This window comes from Nelumbo lutea, chromosome 1, assembly GCF_056320005.1.
Source record: "Nelumbo lutea isolate HS-2025 chromosome 1, American lotus-T2T, whole genome shotgun sequence".
NCBI classification, from domain to species: domain Eukaryota; kingdom Viridiplantae; phylum Streptophyta; class Magnoliopsida; order Proteales; family Nelumbonaceae; genus Nelumbo; species Nelumbo lutea.
In genome coordinates this window covers 985,070-1,006,158 of record NC_142684.1, presented here as the reverse complement: position 1 = coordinate 1,006,158, position 21,089 = coordinate 985,070, and the positions used below count along the sequence as shown (strand labels likewise).

Sequence of the window (21,089 nt, the reverse complement as noted above, 5' to 3'; positions counted from 1 at the left end):
AACCTACTAGGGTTTCTTTGTCTTCCACGTCCAAGAATTTAAAGAAGGAAACCTTGCTCAAACCAGGAGGGATCGTAGGTCTTTTATAGCCTAGAAAACCTGCTCTGATACCATGTAATCTTTCATGGAGAGTGGGAGGTGAGAGAGAGAGAGGAAGAGAAGAAGAGGGAGATACGATTGAGAAGGAAGAAAAGGTACTCCTGGCTGTCGCCAGTTCTCTATTTATATTAACTTAATATAAAGAATAGAAATTACAAGTATGCCCCTGGTGGCACACCCTAGAACCAAACTAATAAGAAAAAAAAGACAAGTTCCTAACTGACAGTCTCTTAAGAAGTCAACCTACTAACAACAACTATACAGTAACAATTAAATAAGCCTTACAACAATTACATTATTTCATCAAGTGAAGCCATGCATATTGAGTGTAGTCATCAATGAAGAGAATGGAGTATCTATACCCATCCATACAAGGAATGGTATATGTGACTTTGTAAGAGACTGGTAGATAATAAGTTTTTATGCAATTGAGGAACATGAAGAACAGATCCAAGGGAAATGTGTTTTTTTTTTGATAAATGATCCAAAGGAAAGGTTATTGGTAAGTTTAACTTCTCCCTGACCTAAAATAGGGGTATGGGATCCATCTACAACAGTAACTTTGCCCTTCCCAGGGGTTAACTTATATGGAGTAAAGTGTGAAGGCATACCAGTTATATGGGCACTAGCCCTAGAGTCCACAATCCATGGGTTGGAGGAGGTGGAACAAGCAAGTGCAGTACTTGTGTTAGCATATGCACTAGATGAATTACCAGAACCAGATGAGTAGGATGCTTCACTCTTTTCCAAGTGCAATAGAAGACTTTATCCATCACGTCAGAGGAGTCATGAGAGGGAATGATCACATCAGAAGATTGACCTTTGTTATTAACTATGGCCAAATGAGCATTGCCTTTCTTTTTAGTTATAAACTTGTCTGGTTTCAAGTGAGGATTGAGTTTCCGTCCTCTTTCCTTAGTATGCCTTGGCTTTTTGCAATATTTACAAATGACATCATTAGACTTCTCAATAGTAGGTTGCTTACTACCACTTGGCCTAGTCTTAGAAGACATAAAGGCAGAGTGCTTTAGTCATAGAGGGCTGCATCATGGCTGCCCTTCTACTTTCTTCCCCTTGCGCAAGAAAGTAAGCAATAACCAGAGGGACAATACCCACACTCAGAATATGTTGTCTAGTGAAATCAAACTCTAGGTTCTGGCCAACCAAAAAGTCAAAGACCCTGTTCTTCTCTATGTTCTTATAGTATTGCTTGGCATATATGGATCCTTCCTTCAAAAGTTTACAAGTGGTCCATTTCTTCCCAAAGAGACTATAGAGAGGAGAAATACATAGCCACTGTTTTCTCTCCCTAACGCATATTACAAGCTTCCCTCTTAAGCTGATATTACTCTAGCGGTATTGTTAACCTATGAGTAAGTGGCAACAACTCTATCCCAAATATCTTTTGCAGTCAAGAGGAACATGTGGTTACGAGCAATGTGAGGTTGCATTGAACAGACCAACCAAGATGTTACCGGTGAGTTATCCTGTTCCCACTTTGTAAACTGAGTGTCTTCAATTTTTGGCTTCACCTCCTTGCTTGTAATGAATCCCAACTTATCTCTCCTTGTGATGGTAAGTTTGGCCGATTGGGACCACTCCAAAAAGTTGCTCCCATCATGTTTTACAATGGTTATCACACTGTTGGAAATTTAGGTCATTTATCTTTTGGGTCTTTGAGGAGTTTGTTTCCTAATTTGTTTGAGTCGGTCCAATTGTCAAGTTTGAGGTGCAAGAGTTGTGAACTTGCAAAACATTGTAGATTAATTCTTTGAGCAATAAAAAAAGTAATATTCCTTTCGAAATTGTGCATACAGATGTTTGGGGACTATATCATATTCCTGCTATGGGGGGGTACATAGTGGTGTAAACAGATCGAATTCGAATCCAATTAGAAAATTCAATATCCGAATTTGATTCGATATCTGACGGATATTAAAAGTTAATATTCGAATTTGAGTCTGATTAAATATTCGATTCGATTCGAATTCGAATTCGACTAATTAATTATTTTAGGTAATTAATAAATATATAAAATAAATATTTTATTTATATAAAGTATATAAATATATAAATTATTTATATAGTTTAATTATTATATATAATTATATAAAAAATTTAAATATTTTACATATTATATATAAGAATTAAATAATCGGTTGAATTCGGGTATTCATCGAATCGAATCGAATAAGGTCATCCGAATTTGAATCCGATTAACTATTCGTTATGAATAGGATATCCAAATTCGACTGATTAGATATTCAAATTCGATTTGATTATGTCGGATCTTGAATTCGAAATCGAATTTTTGAATACCGTTAACACCCCTAGGGGTACAAATACTTATTGTTGTTTGTTGATGATTATACTCGTTTCTCGTGGGTTTACCTTATGCACTATCGAGATGAGGTCCCTTCTTTGACCCAGGCTTTCCATCAGATGGTGCTGACTTAATTTGGAATTAGGATCAAAATTCTCAGATCCGATAATGCCAAAGAGTATTTTGCAAAACCCTTTGCCTCATATTTCCTTGATCATGGAGTTATTCATTAGGGCAATTGTCATCATACACCTCAGTAGAATGGCGTTGCTGAGAGAAAAAATAGACATATCTTGGAGGTAGCCAGAAGCATCATGCTAAATTCTAATGTTCCTATACGCTTATGGGGGGATGCAATTCGTACAATTGTTTACCTTATTAACAGAATTCTTTCATGGGTTTTAGACATGAAAACACCATTCAACCTCTTGTATTCAGACAAGGACTAATTCACTATTCCCCTTAAAACATTTGGGTGCACTTGTTTTGTTCAAATCCTTGGACCTCAATTTTCCAAATTTGATCCCAAAGCTGTCAAATGTATTTTCCTTGGGTATGAACAAAACCAAAAGGGGTATTGCTGTTATGAGCTTGTTTCTAGGAGACAGTTTGTGTCTATGGATGTCACATTCTTTGACGATGTGCCTTACTATCATAAGACTTCTTCTCAGGGGGAGAGTAGTGAGGTAGGGATTTCAGACCCAGAAGTTCCATTACCTGTTCTAGTCACTATGGCGGAGTGTCGTGAAGTGGGTTGTCGGAATTGCAAGGAATTGAGGGTGAACCTCAGGCAGTGGAGGCAGGTTGACTTCGATCCTCAATGGTCTAGGCTGACCCCAATCTCTAGCCCACTGTTGCAGATGCCTTATCAAACAGTTTTTCCTATTATGTCCATAGGATGTCGACTAATGTACATTAATAATATAATATATTAGTATATTATATTAATATAATACAGTATATTAATATAAGTTGTTCCATTAATAATTTCTATTTAATATTTCACATAAAATATTTATAAAAAGAATTAATAAAAAATAAAAACAAAATAATAAATTAATTACTTTATAATAGAAAACATAAAATAAATTTCAAGTAATAAAATATTAACTAGTTAGTATTTTTAAAATATTTATTAAAATCAGAAAATGTTTATTAAATTTTATAATAAATCATATTCTACATTTAATATAAAAAATCAGAATAAATTTATTAAATTTTATACTAAGTCATAATTTATTATAAATTTAGTATTAAAAGTCATAATAAATTCATTATGTTTTATAAGAAATCAGAATTTATCATAATCTTAATGCTACAAAAAGGAGAATCAGTTTATTAAATTTATAATAAAACATAATGTATTATAACTTTAATATTTAAAAAATCAGAATAAATGTATTTCTATTTACTAGTGTGAAATGAATATATTAGAAATTATAATAAATCAGAATTAAAAATAAGAAAAGAAAATATTGGATAACCTTGTAAAAACATCAAAATGCATAATAAATCAGTAAATCGTCATTTACTAATTTGTTTATGGTCTTAGTTTCTTAGTTTTATATAATGGTTGGGATTAAGATAATAGTCTAGAAATATGTATTAATGCTTCTTTTATCATTTTACAAAATATCATTGCATATTTCCACATATTTCATTATATTTCCACAATGTATCTAATTTTTACAACATTTCCCCTCAACATTTCTGACATTTTTGACATATGTCCTATATTTTGGTAAGTGACATTTCCATCGACATCGACATTTTAAACCTTGTTACGCATTGCTGCAAATTTCTCATGGCCACTATTTTAGATGGATGTTAAGAAGCAGGAAAGGTGTGCTGACTGAAGAAGGCTTTATATGGGTTGGAGCAATCTCCAAGGGCTTGGTTCGATAGGATTAGACTGGCTTTGGAAAGGTTTGGTTTTATGCAGGCTCAGTCAAATCACATTCTCTTCTTTAAGAAAACAGACTACTCCGCGACTCTATTTGCTATGTAGATAATATTGTAGTGACAGGAAATGATATTAGTTAGATTGACTCTCTTAAACAACATCTTCATCGGGAGTTTGAAGTGAAAGATTTGGGGGAACTTCACTATTTCCTGGGGATTAAGGTAGCTCGATTTAAACATGGCATTTTTGTCTCCCAAAGAAAGTATGTTCTTGACTTTTTGGAAGAATCTGGAAAGTTAGGAGTGAAGCCTACTAACACACCCATTGAGCTTAATCATAAGATAAGTGCAGAAGGTGGAGAGCCCCTTAAAGACAGGGTTATGTATCAAAGGTTGGTTGGAAAGCTTCTTTATCTTTGCCTAATATGACCAGATATTTCTTGTGTTGTCAGTGTTAGTCAGTACATGCATTCTCCTAGAATCACTCACCTTCTTGTAATGGAAATGATGCTTTCTTACTTGAAGAGGTGCCCAGGGAGAGGCATACTTTTCAAGAATAGTGGTCACATGAAAATAAAAGTATACATGGATGCTGATTGGGCTGGATGTATTGATGATAGGAGATCTACTTTCGGGTATTGTGCTTTTGTAGGGGGAAATCTTGTTTCTTGGAGAAGTAAGAAACAAAGTTGTTGCTCGCTCCAGTGTTGAAGCTGAATACTTGATGACCTGGGGGTTGAATATGAGAAGCTCAGATGCTGTATTGCGATAATCAGGCTGCCCTTAGCATTGCCCACAATCTGATACAACATGACAAAACTAAACATATTGAGGTGGACAGACATTTTATCTGAGAGCAAGTTGCATCTCAAGAAGTGTTCGTTCCCTATATTGCCTCAGATATGCAGCTAGCTGATCTCTTCACTAAGGCAAGTTGGGAATGACGAATATCTACTCCCAACTTGAGGGGGAGTGTAGAGATAGTTGTTAGTGTGTGGTTCCACACTTTATTTTTGTTTATTTCCTTATGTTATTTCATGTCAGTTATGGTAGTTAGACCATTATTTATTTGTTTTGTTTTCTTATGAAGTTAATAAGGGTATTAGAGGAATTTTACCCTTGTTTAAGTTACAACTTACAAGTATAAATAAGAATTAGTGGGATGGCCAGATAGATCTATCCACACCCTTTCTCTCTCTCTCTCTCTCTCTCTCCTCTTTGGTTCTGGACTGATCTTTCTTTTCTTTTCTCTCTGAAATTACATCAGAAAACAAATCTTTTTTGTTTCTTTTTATTCAAGTGAATGCCATTGTGAACCCAACCGGCCTTGGTGCTTTAAACCTATCCATAGAGAAGACAACCTCCTTAATTTCCTCCAGCTGAAACCTCCTTTTCAACCACTCTTTGATGTCATTAGGTAATCTTGCCCACTCAAGACCTTCAAGCGAGACCCTATCATTCAAGGGTCTCCTAAAGGTGGATCTAAAGTGTTCCTTAAAGGCTCCAACTATCTCACTTGAATTAGTGATTGTAGTTCCATCCACCACCAATTTTGAAACATGATTTTCCTCTTCCCACCATTTGCCATTGCATGAAAAAAATTAGTGTTTCTGTCACCTTCCTTGATTCATTTATTTTAGTTGGGAGAAAATCTCTTACAACTCTGTTTATCAAAATTGAGTAATGGCAAGAGCTAATGTATCCTTTGATCCAGCTACAACATCCTTTGTTGAGGGACTCCATGACACAAATGTATAGAAATGGTGAGAAAGGGTCCCCCTGTCTTTGTCCCCAAGGGGCAAGGGCTGTGGAAGTGATCATTTGCTACACCATTCTGTAAAATCGAATATTAGTGCATACCTTCTTCTAATTCTGCCCAAGAGTGCCAAAAATCATCCTCTTAAGGATGTAATCAATAAAATTCCAACTAATGTGATTAATGGTCTTCTCCATATCCACCTTACAAAGAACTCTTCTCCCACTCTTTAGTTGCAAGTCTATCAACTCATTTGCAATTTACACCCTATCTAGAATGTTTCCTCCTTCGATGAAAACCTTATTGATACAACAAAGCCAGCCCCTACAGATCCACTACATGCCAGATAGGTCCAAAAGTACTACATTGTAATGTCATGGCTTGTTGTGAGCTCTGGGAAGCTTGCATGGCCAGCTCTGAAGGGAGTTGCACCCATTTTCTCGTGGCAACAATATCATCAACATGAATAATGGGGATAGTGGTGGACTTATCAGTCCTTTTCACAAATAGTGTGTAATCACTTTGGCTCCTTACTAAGCACTCTTTGAACCCTGCAATTAAACTTCTCAGACCGAGTTGATCTTCTGAACACTATGGTTCATAACTGTCTCTGTGCTAAGATTGTGGCTTTTTATGATGCAAATCCTTGTAATGACTTAGACTCCTTCCAATGTAAATTCTTTGTTAAGGTTTCAGATTTGGCTTCAACTTAAAATATGATATGTACTTAACTGCGCTTTGTCTAAATGAAAATTCCTCCATACACTTAATCTGACTTTTGAGAACTTCTAATTTATTAGGATTACCAGGCTATGGTGGCACAGCTTGAACACCAATTCCGACTTGGGAGGCTTTCTATGCAAGGGCTATGGTTTTTCTGTCAGGTTTTGACTGGCTTTAAAATTTTTTCTTAGTAAATGATTTCCTTGGTGTCCACTCAACTACTTCAAGTCATTATTTTCAGCCAATGATGGGATCAATGCAAGCGTTGGCAACTGTGGTGCAGAAGGCTTCTGCTGATAATCTCATGGGTTCTGCAGTTCTTAACCTGTTGCAGAGTCAGGTAAAGCATTTTGCATCAATAATTCCAATGGCTGAATTAGAAAAGCTTCCAGTAATTACTACTTTTGTGATGGTGAATGTCCTATCCTTTTCCCTACTTGAAATGCTTAATTCTTGTGCCTTGTGTTATCATTGTTACCCCTGCTAATTTTAGGCCAAGGCCATGGCTGGTGATCACACGGTTAGGTCCTTATTGGAGAAAATGACACAATGTGCAAGTTCTGCATATCTTGGCATATTAGAAAGGTAATTTTTATGATGGTCTATTTGTGATGTTTTTTTATCAGTAATTTTTTTATTTTATTTTTAGATGGAAGAAATATGATTGCATCTAACAAGAGAAAGATGGATGCTGATACAACATTCTGATAGCCAACCATTATACTGTTTGCATTCAATAAAATCTATGTGGGCCTGGTAAACCCTAACTTAACTCATCTAAATATACCTTCCTCAGTGGAGAATTGGTTGTGCTATTGGAAATTTGGCACTATGAGGGACTGAATTAAATAGTCAGTTCATTTAGGTTGTCAGCACTGGTGTTTCTTTTATAAAATCTTAGGGTCCGAGGTTCCTCCTCTCTAGTTGGAAACAACCTACCCTGTTACAACTTGACAGTCCCCTTTACCATTAGATCTGTGAGTCCCATCAAATGCCTAGTTTGAGCCTTGTACAGGAGCCATAATTTCTGCTCTCAAAGATTTGATCTTGTCCACAGGACCACTCAGCTCAATATTGTACTTCTGACCTGATTTCTTACCATAGCAATTTCCAAGGGCCTGGTTTACCTAGGTTGCAACCATCAAAATTTAGCTTTCCTCTTCCCTCTATGTTTCAGCTAAAGTCATTGCTGCATTATGCCTTCTTGGTCCATAACCTGCCACAGGAGCCTATCTTCTTAAAATGGAATTCATGGTTACTCCCTAATGTGCTATCCTCACATTAGTGTGAGATCAATGAGGATGTTAGTTTCATGTACTGTGTTATTGAATCATGCTTTCAGCAAACTCTTGAATGAGGTTCATAACTTTGGAGGTGAAATTTTAGTTTTTATTACATTGAAGAGAAATTGTTCATTTGGTACTAAAAGGGGGTCGCTGAGTGATTCTGGGGTCCCAAACAAAGTGTAGAAAAAAAAAAAAAAAAAAAGCAAGGAAGTTGTTCAAGAAGTAGGAGGAAAAAGATCGTGAGAATGAGAAAATGGAGTTGGGAGAGAAAGGTGTTAATCATAGGGTTGAAGATGCACAAATTAGAATGAGGTCAACTGGATTTCCAGGGGAAGTTGAAAAAAGGATGGAGATTCAGTTGCAGCTCATGCATTTGAGAAGAATGCAGTTGTGGAATTAGAAAGGATAGTTGAGAGATCCAAGAACCATAAAGTTTTTAGACAGAATTTTAATGCTGTGAGATGCTTTAGGAATCAGAAGAAACACCGATTTAGGTGTCAAAAGTTTTTGCAAGACTAAGAGGAGATTTATTTGGGATTGGCCCTATGAGGAGGTGAAGACAACCAAGATAATTATTAAGAAAAGTAAAGAGGTTATTGTTCAAATGTTTGAGCGAGATAAGTGATAGAGTTTAACCAATGGAATTTAAGGCGATGATCAATGCTCTAATGCTTCTGAAGTTGGGGTTTCGAGTGGGGTTTGGTCTTTATGCTTTTAAGTAGTATGTCGGGCTGAAGGTAATATTTATTATTTCTCAAAGCTAGTCTTTGTTCTTGATGTCAATGGACTCCAAAAGCCCAACACCCAATTTTTCACCAAATCCAATTATTCCGGATTCGGATATTAGAACTTGAATTAAATTAATAATCCGATTGGATGTGAATTAATCCCATTTGATCCAATCAAAACCCGGGTCCAATTAGAACTTAAACTTACTTTCTTTAATCTTTGCCTCCCTCTTTGAGAACTACATAGTTAACACGCAGAAGATTGGGGTTTCTACCATTTTAATTCGAGGAAAGAAATGGTTGCTCCTAATCCAACTCATTTGTTTTGACCCAGTTTAATTCCGCCTCACTATTCCCTGGGATTTAAGGAGTTCAGTGTAGTTTAACTTATTTGCTCGCACTACTGGCCATATTTTATGAGGTGTGCTGTTCTCACTACCATCCACTTCACTTTAATGATTTGGAACAAGATAATAATAGAAAAGGGTGTGTCTATGCTTCTTTCATCATTTAAGAAAATATCATTGTATATTTTTTTCGTAGTTTACAATGTCTCCACTGTTCTACAACTTTTAAGATATTTCCATATTACATTATCAACATATCTTACATGTTTCCTATGGTTGGATGACTGAGATTTTTAACAATATTGATATTTTAAACCTTGCTAAGAAAAGGAAGCATAAATTGAGACTAGTAACACATATTCAACAAGTGACATGCAGTAAGGAAATGAAAGTACCTATCATAATGATTAGACTAATGAAATTAGCACCATTAGTTTTCTTTAATAGTGAACACCTAGAGAAGAAAGAGTCAATGCCAAACCATAGAATTTCATGAAACAATTCAATTTTATTCATCATAAGATTGTTTAGAGGGATATGTATAGTTTAAACACACCTGATATGATTGGGAGTAGTACAATTACAACCAGTTGGATTTCAACCCACAAAGGTATGGAGATACGACACTAGTAGAAAGTATGCCTTTTTCTTGCTCTAAAAAAATATGCCTTTTTTAGTGCTTCATGCTTATCATTAGTAGATTCTTAATCCAGATATATTATATTTATAATTTTATACAGTTTTGACAAAATACAAATAATGGAAAATTTTGAGCTGCCACATCAATTTATGTATTTTATAGTTTCATATTGGCTAATTATCTGATTTCGTTTTGGTTTGTACTTCCCATACCAACCCAATCCCAAGTTTCAATGTGGTTTGAATCTGTGCTGGAATTAGGTGCTGTGGATTTACCAATCTAGACTGACTTTTGCCTACCTTAGTTTTGTGTTATTTTCTTTTTGATTGATAGTCTAGTTCTGTGTTATTGGTTTGATGCTTATGATAGTTTAAGCAACACTTAATCAATATTTAGGTGGGTCTATGAAGGGGTGATTGATGATCCTTATGGAGAATTTTTCATTGCTGAGAACAAATTGCTCAAAAAGGTAAAAGTATTTTTCCATACAATAAGGATGGCGTGCACTGTGGGCTTGTATTTTTATTTGCTTTACATTTTGACAGGAAAGTCACTCAAGATAATGATGATGGCATTTTTGGCAGGAAAGTCTCACTCAAGATTATGATGCTAAATATTGGCAACAACGTTATAGCCTCAAGGATGGTATTCCTAGCTTCCTTACAAATGTTTCAGGCACAATATTGACCACAGGAAAATATTTAAATGTCATGAGAGAATGTGGGCACAATGTTCAGGTTCTTACTTTATATTTTGTACTAAAATTTCTTTGACACACCTTTCTTCAATGTTCATCCTGTTTTGTTTGTGTAAGGCAATGATAAGTTTGTCATTGGTAGGTTCCTGCATCTGAAAATTCAAAGTTTGTGAGCTTTGGATCAAACCATCACTACCTTGAGTGCATAAAATCTGCCTATGATTTTGCCAGTGGTGAGCTCTTGAATCTCATAAAAGAGAAGGTGAGATGCACTTTCTATTGCATGGTAGTTTGATGGGCATATTCATTCGCAATTCTTTTTTTTTTCTCTGATAGATAAAAAAGATATTCGTTGCAATTATTTACTTTGCTAAAATAATTGCCTTTTCTAGCAAGTGTTATAAGTATCAAATATTTATGCTATACATTTTTTTCTTGTTTTTCCTGATGCAGTATGATCTCATAGGAAAACTGCGGTCTATAAAACATTATTTTCTTCTTGATCAGGTATGTCTCTGATTATCAGTCTCATAGGAATTGTAAATCATAAGATCATTTCTATTTTTTACAAATTTGTCAAAAAAATAAATATACATAAGCTAAAAGGCTAAATACATATAGAATAGTGTTCTACCCTTTTTTTAAGTTATGTCTACCATATATATATACCTAAAACAGTAGAATTTTTCCACATATATGATAGAAGTCTAAGATGATATATCAAGTCTAACTTGAAAGTCAAACAATCCACATACAATGACTCTTTATTCAACATATGATAAAAAGTAAACTCAAATTATGGACTTAAATAACATAAATAAATCAATTTCTAGTAATGTCTTTAAAACAAGTCACCATTGACAAAAATAAATATAATCAAAACAAAATGAGAGTAGAGAACTAATTCTTAATTGAATTGATTTGAATCACAATGAAGTGTATACATTGTAAGATTCAAACAAAAAATTGTAAGAATTTTGCAGAAAAGGATTCGAACGTAAGATTTGAATCAAAACCCTTGGGATTCATGATTCAAATCATAAATCATAAGATTTTAACAATATTAAGTACATCAGCAAAGGAGTTAGCACTTCTCTTCACCCACTAAAATCTTCCATATTCTGAGTTTGCAGATTGAACATCCTTTGCTCATTCACATAAGCTAGAATCTAGGTTCCTCTTTTTGCAGCCAATTAATCACCAAACCAGAATCACCTTCAACAATTAGTCTACTGATATTAAGTTCTTTTGCCCTTTGTGCTCCTTCCACAACAGCCATGATCTCATCCCTAAGAGAGTTGCCTGTGCCAATTGGTCCTGAGAAGAATGCAACAACTTTTCCTTCTTCATTTCTGAAAACACCTCCAACAGTGTTTTAAAAGGCGTGGGAGGTGTATGCCTGGAGGTGCGCCTCCAGGCAAGGTGCTCCAAGAACGCCTCGAGGCATATGCCAGAGGCTCTGACACCTCTGAGGTGTACGCCTCAGGTGCTAGAGGCATACACCTCCTCATGCGCCTCAATGCACACCTCATATAAAAAGACAGAAAAAAAAAGAAAAAAGGAAATGAAAGGAAAGGAAAAGAAAAGAAAGGGAAGGGAAAGAAAAGAAAGAAAGAGAAGAAAAAAGTGAAAACAAAAGGGAAGGGAATAAGGGATTAGGGGAAAGAAACTAGTGCCATTCATCTTTGTTCTTCTTAGTATAAAAGATTTCTAAATAAAGAAAAAATGAGATCCCCCCTTCCTCCTCCTTCCTCTTGATCCCCCTTCTCTTAAGGAGGCCTCCTTGTGTTCGGGAGGCTTATGCCTCCTTGAGTTCGGGAGGCCTATGCCTCCTTGTGTTCGGGAGGTTTGTGCCTCTTACGTTCTGACCTACACCTCACGCCTCTAGGTAGTGGAACGCGGCGGCGCCTTGTGCCACGCCTTCATGTTTTAAAACATTGACCTCCAATACCTGAAGGGCCTAGTTTCCCTTAACTACTACTGTCAAAATTTAGCTTATAAGACATGCAGCTGGTCCCCAATGGATCTGATTTTAGCCATAAAGGGGGCTGAGTCAGACACTTCCTTCCAGTTGCTAAGTAGAGCATCTGTAGAAATATCCTCAAAGATTTCTAGAGATTTCACCACTCTGATAGTAACAACTTCAATTAAAGCTTCCTTGCTTCTCACTTTTTCCAAGAAAATTCTCAAATTCTTTTCTTCCCATATAGTCCAACATACAGAAAAGGAAGTAAACAAGCTTTGTGTATTTGGCGGAGAAGTCCACCTATAATCAGAGAGAGAAACCAAACCCAAATAGACAGAACAAAGGGGTAGGTGATTAATGAGTAATAGCAAGGTTTCCCAGCAAAAAGCAGTAATCCTAGGAGGGATAGGTTTACCCCAAATTTCTTTAATAGGAAAAGGTTGCCCATAGATGGCTGGACAAGCTTAAAGAAAGCAGCACAAGAAAAGGAACCCAAGGGAGACAAGGTCCAAAGATGACTATCCATTCTAGACTGATCTAAGAACACCCCTTCCAAAGTTTGTAATAAAGCCAAAACATCAATGAATTCACATTCTTTAACCCCCCTTCTTATACCCAAGTCCTAATCAAAACCAGATCTTGAGTTAGGAGGGACCTAGAAATTAGACACCGGTTCATCTTTACGGTTTGATATAGAAATACAAAGAAGGGTATTGTTGTTTCAAAGCCAAGATTCTCATCCAAGTGCGTTCCCAAAATTTTACACAATTTCTAGAGAAAATATTATATCTGAGAAAGGAAAGGAAAAACGAAAGAATGTCGTGTATGGATTTCCAAGGTGAAGAAGTTCTTGTATCCCTAGCCAATACTCCAACATTCCAACCATTAGCCGCGGCCCATGAATGCTCAAAATCACATTGATCCATAATTGATCTTTGTCTATTGGAAGCCTCCAAGGCCATTTGCCCACCAATGCTGCATTCCTCTTTTGAATGTTACCTATCCTTATTCCCCCATACTTTTTGTTTCTACTTACCACCTCCCATCTTACTCTATGGTCCCTCTACTCCTCCCCTGGCTCCCACAAGAAGTCCCTAATCATTTTTCAATCCTTCTACTCACCTCTTTTGGGATTCTAAAAACAGAAAGGAAGTACAATGACAAATTAGCCAATGTAGCCTTTGCAAATGTTATTTTACCACACAGAGAGGTAGTTTTTCTTCCAAGATGCTAAACTTTTAGTGAATCTCTCAAGCACCAGACTCCAAAAGCTACTACTTTGGTTAGCTCCCAATGGTAACCCTAAGTATTTCAATGGCCAATGGAGATCTCACACCCCAAAATCTTCACATTCAAACATTTTCCTCTCAACCATATTCACCCCACCACACGATTCTTGTTGAAATTGATCTTTAAGTTTGACCTTTTCTCAAATATTTGAACCACCAACTTCAGACTCCTAACCTTCCTTAAATCATCTCCCTTACAGAAAAGAATAGTATTATCAACAAATTGTAGATGAGTAATCGACACCATATCCCTACCAACTTTCCAACCCTTCACAATATTTCTAGAGTTTGCTCTAGTAATTAGTTTCCCAAGAACCTTTGCAATTAGGTAAAAAGAAAGGGAGAAAGAGGAACCCCTTGCCTAATTTCCCTAATAGCAGGTAAGTGATCCATAATAGTGTCGTTCACCAAGATAGAGTAGTGATAAGTCTTTAAACAGCCTTAAATCCACTTACACCATCTTTCTCCAAACCAAAAACTTCTTAACACCTCATCTAAGAGGACCAATCAATCAAGTCATAGGCTTTTTCTAGATCAAGCTTGCAGACAATGCCCTTTTTTCCAATTCTTTTTAGCCATTCTAAACCCTTGATCAATCATTTTCCCATTCTACACAAAAGCCCCTTGGTTAAGAGAAATGATTGATGGAAGCACCAATGGGTCTAAACTCTATTGGATGGTTTGCCCTAGATTTCTTAGGGACTAAAGCAATAAAGGTGGAGTTCAACCCTGTGTTTATCACCCTCTCCTAAAAAACTCATTAAATACTCTTTGAATATCAATTTTTAGAAACTCCCAACAATTTTGGTAAAAGGCCATTGTTAACCCATACGTACCTGGTGCTTTAGATCTATCCATTGAGAAAATTGCTTCTTTAATTTTCTTCAACTCAATTCTTCTAACCAAGCCTTGTGATCTTCAGACAAAGTAGGCCAATATGATTTCAATCTAGACTCTCTCATTTAGGGACCTTTTAAAAATAGATTTGGAGTGATCAACAAAATCCCTATCCAACACTAAGTTGGGTATATAATTTTTCCTCCTTTTGCCATTAGCCAAGGCATGGAAAAATTTAGTGTTTATATTTCCTTCCTTCACCCATTTATGTCTGAATTTCTATCTCTAGCTAATTCTTCTTTAAAAAAGATGCCCTCCAGTTGCTTCTTAAGCTCTCATCTCTCTATCTTATTTCTTTCCTCAAAGTGCCATAAGCTTCTTTACCATCCAATTCTTCAATTTTATCAATCATTTTATGTTTTCTTTCTTCCAATCTAATTTTGGCTTTCAAGTTTTTCAGCTTCCTATAAAATTCATCCTCTCCCAATTCACCCTTGGTTTGCTTTCTTCCCACCACTCACTCACTTTTTCTTTAAATCCATGGTGACCCAACCACATGTTCTCAAATCTAAATGGGGTTGGACGCCTACCTCCTAAATCATCCTAGCAAATGGAAATTGGCGAGTGATCAGAAGTTACTCTTAGTAAATCCCTAGAAATTAAATTACCATAACATTCCTCTCAATCCATAGAGAATAAGAGTATCTAGTTTGGAACAGATTGGGTTAACCTGAAGGTTGGACCATGTGAAGATATTATTCAGAAGAGGTAGCTCCTTCAATTTGAAATTATTGATAAACTCATTGAATCTCCTCATACTAGTTTTAATTCTTTGCCTGACCATATTTGTCACGTTAAATGTGATCAACTGATCACATTGAAATCCCCCCTATACACCATGGCCCATCCCAAAGCCTTTTGATATCCACTAGTTCTTCCCAGTTCCCACATCTTATTTCTCTCCCTATACCCATTGGGGCCACAAAAATTTGTCAACATCCATTCAAAACCATCAGTCACTTGCTTGAACTTAAGAGAGACAATAAATTTACCCACAAGTTCTTCAACTCCCTTTGCAAACTCCTCTTTCCACATTGTTACAACACCTCGAGAAGCTCCCCAAGAAGGAATTATGACCACATAATTCCCCGAACCCTCCACACATTCCTAGCCCATCTGTTATCAAATTCTGCCAATTTCGATTCCTGGATAATCCCCACATCTGGATCCTCTTTTCTCAACACCTCCTTAATTGTAGACCTCTTTCTACCATTTCTAAACCTCAAACGTTCTAATCGGCAACCTTCATGTCCACCTATAAATCTAAAACGCCTTACTTCCACCCCCCCCCCCCCCCCCCCCCTTCTCCTACCCTTTTTCTTGTTGGCATGCTTATCCCCCCTCAATGTCCAATTTCAATCTTTCAACTTCACTCTGTTTCTTTTCCTAGCCTTGCATTCCTCCTTCCTAATAAACATCTTCAGATCTCTTGGATTCTTAATTTTTCACCCAAGTTTTTCAACGATCCTAGTCAAGGACCCTTCTACAGGGTTTTCTTCCTCCATTCAGCACTCAGGAGCTATCTCTTCTTAGACTATAATTAGCATTACCTTCCACTCCTTATTTTCATTTGAAATTCTGTCATCTTTACTATCTTCAAGACTCCCCTCTTTCTCCAACTTTTTCTTTTTTAAATATTCAAACAACTCCTCTATCAGTTACCAAATTCCCCTTCCTCTGTCTTCGTCTACAATTCTTGCAGCCTCACTTCTGCCTTCAACTTCATATCTGGGATAGGCCGGGGGGGGGGGACTCAAAACTAGTACAAAGGAACACATCAGCCTTTTCCTGTTCATTAGCTTGGGCTTTACTCATCCTTCAAGAATTAGTTAGTTGAGGTACCCCAATTTAATTTTAAGAGTGGTCACTAGTATGGGGCTTTACCTCCTCGGTGAGGTACCCTAATTTACCTTGATCATTGACAGACAGCTTTTTGTCTGCAAATAGTCCAGTAAAGTGTTTCCACCCAACTTCATTGTCATTATTTGAATATTAGAACTATCACCAATTCCCATATGACTGCTATCCCAACTTGCCAAGAACAATTGTAAGAGTGCAGTTGAATCTTGAATGAACAGCTATGAATTCATTGTAATCCTACCAACTAACATAATGTCAGTCATCCTTCACTGGTAGACATGTTAAGTAAATTGATGTCACCAACATCTCTTGCAGAAACCCAAACAGAAGAAAACTAGGAGTGACAGAAAATATGGAGAGGAGAAATCAGTATAGCTCAGCCAAACTCTACTAATCTTTGTGAGATAACTTTGTCTTCTCTGAAAATGTCTTTCAGATCAAATCGCCACAGCTAATGATCCTGAAAATATCATACAGGGCACCAATACATTGTGAAACTGAAAACTGTATTTTTAAATGTAATAACTTTTTAGATCAAATGTTGTCAGGGTGTACAATAGTTTTTCTTGGATAATATGCCAATTTCAATAGTTTTTATACAAGTGAGGTGCATTTATAACATTATAATTTATAATGTTATACTTTTCAATTTCGAATTGCATACAAAAGTATCCATTAAGAATCCATGGAGTGTTGGGAACTTGGAAAATGCATGCTTGATATGGATATGCAACACTGCCCCTAATTTCCTTTCATCTTGTCACTTCACAAACTTGTTTCTATAAATATCTTTGAACGAGCTGTCCACCATCTCACAGGGTGACTTTTTGGTTCATTTTATGGACATAGCTCGGGATGAGCTTGTGAAAAGGGTTGATGAGATTTCTGTGGAGAAACTGCAGGTTGGACCACTTTTCTTTCTCATGATGGATTTTTAAAAGAAATCTTTTATTTTGGGACTTATATTAAATCCAAGGGAAACCTATATTTCTTTGTGCATGATGTTTCTCTGACAAAGTAGTCTCTCCTGGATCTTGCTTTGCGAACCACGGCTGCTGCAGCTGATCCTTGTCATGAGGACTTGACCTGCTGTGTGGTAAGCGATTTAGTATTTTATTTTCATTCTTTTGTTTGACCTAAAATGGGATAGTTTTGTTTCCTTTACCTGCCCTCATTTGATATATTTGTATCTGGTTACAGGAAAGATCATCATTGCTCAAAAGGTTGGGCACACTCAAAGATCTCAAAATTAGTAGGCCTGTTTCTGATAGTAATGATACTGAGGAACCAGTAAGCATTACTGGCTTGGAAACATTTTCCTTGAGTTACAAGGTCAGTTGGTACTTCATTGGTGTATTTCTGCCCTTTTTATGGAGAACCTTCAATTGTTGATTAGTGTGTTAAGGATAGTCGGCCTGCATTGTGGTGCTTGTGTTTCAGGTAATGCCGTTTACAATTGCAAGTAATTAATAGGTGAAATGAGAGTAAGTAGACTAAGATGGTTTGGTCATGTGCATAGAAGACCATCAACAGCACCTGTAAGAAGTGATTTATTGCAAGTTGAAGGGGCTAGAAGGGCTAGGGGAAGACCAAAAATGACATGGGTAGTAGTAAGAAATGATTTAAGTCCCAATAATTTAACAACGGATATGGCATTAAACAGAATGGAATGGTGAAACAGGATTCATGTAGCTGACCCAATATAGTTGGGATAAGGCTTGGATGATGATGAGGAGGTGAAGTGTGGCTTGGTTATTTATCATTTCAAAATTTTATGCACCTTGATTGATCTCCTAGGAGGATTCCTTGAATGATTTCATTGACTTCTGCAAAGCCATCCTGGAGTGCCATTTGTCTACATCTGTTGTCTCATTGTCATAATCTCATATGATTACCACATATCATTCTATTTTCTCATGGTAACCCGCTTCTATTGATCTGAATATTTGGTTTCATGGGCCAGGTTCAATGGCCATTGTCCCTCGTAATTTCAAGAAAAGCCTTAACAAAGTATCAGTTGATTTTTTGCTTCCTGTTTCACTGTAAACATGTTCACCGTCAGCTTTGTGCGGCATGGCAAGTACACCAAGTAAGACACTGGCATCTGTTGCAATTGCTCTGGTAAAGTAGTATATTTTTCTTTCTTTTTTCTTTTAGTAATTATATTACGTATCCTTAGGGAGTTCGTGCACTTAACATGCGAGGAACTGTCATCTCAAGATCATCAATTCTCTGTCGCAGCATGCTCAAATTTATTACTAGCCTCTTACATTATCTAACATTTGAGGTAGGTGTTATTCTTTTCCTTTGCCTTCATTATCTTACACTTGACTATATTTCAGGAAATTTTCTTTTCCATTTTTCAAGCAATTTCAAAATTTTAACAATTATAGGTCTAAATCAGTTTATCTAATCAAAGTGTTTTGGAAATTTTAAGAGAGTATTTGAAGTGTTCTGGAAAATTCTGTTCATGATTGAGTTAACCTTTCTGCTTAACCACAGCAATCAAGGAAGCAATGACATCTTCTAGTTTGATTTCTTGCATATGATCCTATGTGTGGATGCTTGACTTGTCATTGTTTGATCTCCTTATGAGTATGACTGCTTTTGTCACTTTGTTTTTAATCAATGCATTTATCACTTTGTGAAATGGTAAAATCTTGGGATGACAAGTATGGGAATGGTGGTTTGAGTCTGAGAGCAACCACTTCGTAAAAGAAAATGCTGAAGACCTCTGATAACTGGGATCAACATTGGGTAATGGTCCTATGATCCTTTTATTACTTCTTAAATGGACACCAATGCTCATCTTGGTACTACATGAATTTGGAATATATTGCTTTTATCACTGATTTAACCCACCCAACTACTCATCTTAATTCTTTTAGAATTCTGAAGAAACATATGTGGTATGCTAAGCTTGCTAGCTTTCACAACATTACATGGGTATCTCTTGTTATCAGGTTCTGGAACCTAATTGGCACGCAATGCATGATAGACTTCAAACAGCAAAAAGCATAGATGAGGTCTGCTCCTTATTAAACTTATTTTTCTCCTTGGAATTTCATCTGAATGTCAACATGTGTCTTTTTTTTCAATATACATGTGTTGTGTATAAAATAAACACTTCATTCTTACATTGTAATGTATGTTTCTTTTTTCTTTATGAATGTTTAATAATAGTTCTCCTAACAGGTTATTCAATACCATGATTTTTTCCTTGACAAGTGTCTGAAAGAATGCCTGCTTCTTTTGCCTGAACTTATGAAGGTAAGCAATAGGTCCTAATATCATTGATTTGGAACAAAGTAAGGATCAATTATGCAATTGGTAAAAACACGGGGATGGTTCTATGCCAAAGCATCTCAGTTATGTTGATATTACTACATTGCCCCTAGTGGATTTTTTTTTTCCAGACATCATGATATAAATAAAGAAATATGGCTGATAGCCCTATTCTGTTTTCCTTAAACAATAATTTCTATTTATCTCGCTCCTATTCTTTTTCTTTATTTTCTATTTTACCATGGTGTTGTGAGACCCAAGTTATATGGGTTTTTGGGCTGTAATGTACTTGTTAGAGTAATCATTTCATATAAATGATAATGTTGGGGCTGGCAGATAGAAAAAGTTGCCACCCAGTTTCTTAGTTCTTCTCTATATAGTACTTTTTACTTTTTAGTGGAACTGCTGCCATCAATTCTGAACTCAAAATTTTGATCAAACGCACCATAAAATTTGAAATATGGACTCTTTGTCTCAGGAATTATATTTATTTATTCTTGAGTTGGTACCATGTTTCACATTGATTTCCTTGCCATGGTTAGTTCTCATATCAAAGTTGTCTATTTGCAGAAGGTGGAGAAGCTGAAGTCAATATGCCTTCAATATGCGGCAGCAAGTCAATGGTTGGTCTCATCATCCATCAACATTCATAAGTCAGATGTACTATGCGAAGGTTCTATTGGATTGGAGAAACCAAAACAATGGAGACCCAGGAGTAAATCCCAGGCACTAAGATTAACGGCTCAAAATGCAACAACTGTGACTGATTCTGTTCTGTGAGTTTGATAAAAACCATCTGTGTAAATAATCAAATGAACTGCACATTTACGCACCCTCTTTCATGGTTAGAATGTCATTTTTTAGATTCTCTTTTTTGAGCTTATACATCTACATATATGGATTACAGGAAATTTGAGACGGAATTCAAATTTGAGCTCCGGAGTCTCGGACCAATCTTGAGCAACAGTTCCCAAGTAGAACCATACTTGACGCATCTTGCACAGTCTATTCTTGGTGTTGGAAATGACCAGTAACTCGTGGCTTTTATGAGCCTGATTATTGTGTATTCCATTTGTTATGAACAGTGCTAGAATTTTTCGTTCCATGGTAACATAAGGATTTTTATTATTGTGTATATTATTATCCGTTTTTTGTACAGACCAAGACATGTCATAGTAGAATGGGTAAGCATTCATTACGATGTTTTGGCTTAATGATTTACTAGCGACAAACCCGTGTGATGCATGGAAAGAGAAAATACAAGATAGAAAAAGAAAATAGATAGGAATGT

The 21,089-nt window shown here is 36.2% G+C and overlaps 1 protein-coding gene across 1 annotated transcript in view; it reads left to right on the top strand.

Moving 5' to 3' along the window:
- The window catches only part of LOC148873155 (Spc97 / Spc98 family of spindle pole body (SBP) component), a 33,924-nt gene extending 12,912 nt beyond the window's left edge, over positions 1-21,012 (top strand). The window contains exons 6-21 of the mRNA XM_088963937.1: positions 6,881-6,964; positions 7,045-7,143; positions 7,297-7,388; positions 10,201-10,273; positions 10,389-10,541; positions 10,644-10,763; positions 10,955-11,008; positions 17,332-17,415; positions 17,535-17,609; positions 17,714-17,845; positions 18,477-18,602; positions 18,693-18,800; positions 19,477-19,539; positions 19,709-19,783; positions 20,369-20,574; positions 20,706-21,012. Coding sequence (XP_088820063.1) covers positions 6,881-6,964; positions 7,045-7,143; positions 7,297-7,388; positions 10,201-10,273; positions 10,389-10,541; positions 10,644-10,763; positions 10,955-11,008; positions 17,332-17,415; positions 17,535-17,609; positions 17,714-17,845; positions 18,477-18,602; positions 18,693-18,800; positions 19,477-19,539; positions 19,709-19,783; positions 20,369-20,574; positions 20,706-20,832 — 1,671 coding nt within the window. The 3' untranslated portion in view covers positions 20,833-21,012. The remainder of the gene's footprint in view (positions 1-6,880; positions 6,965-7,044; positions 7,144-7,296; positions 7,389-10,200; positions 10,274-10,388; positions 10,542-10,643; positions 10,764-10,954; positions 11,009-17,331; positions 17,416-17,534; positions 17,610-17,713; positions 17,846-18,476; positions 18,603-18,692; positions 18,801-19,476; positions 19,540-19,708; positions 19,784-20,368; positions 20,575-20,705) is intronic.
- Positions 21,013-21,089: the final 77 nt, after the last annotated feature.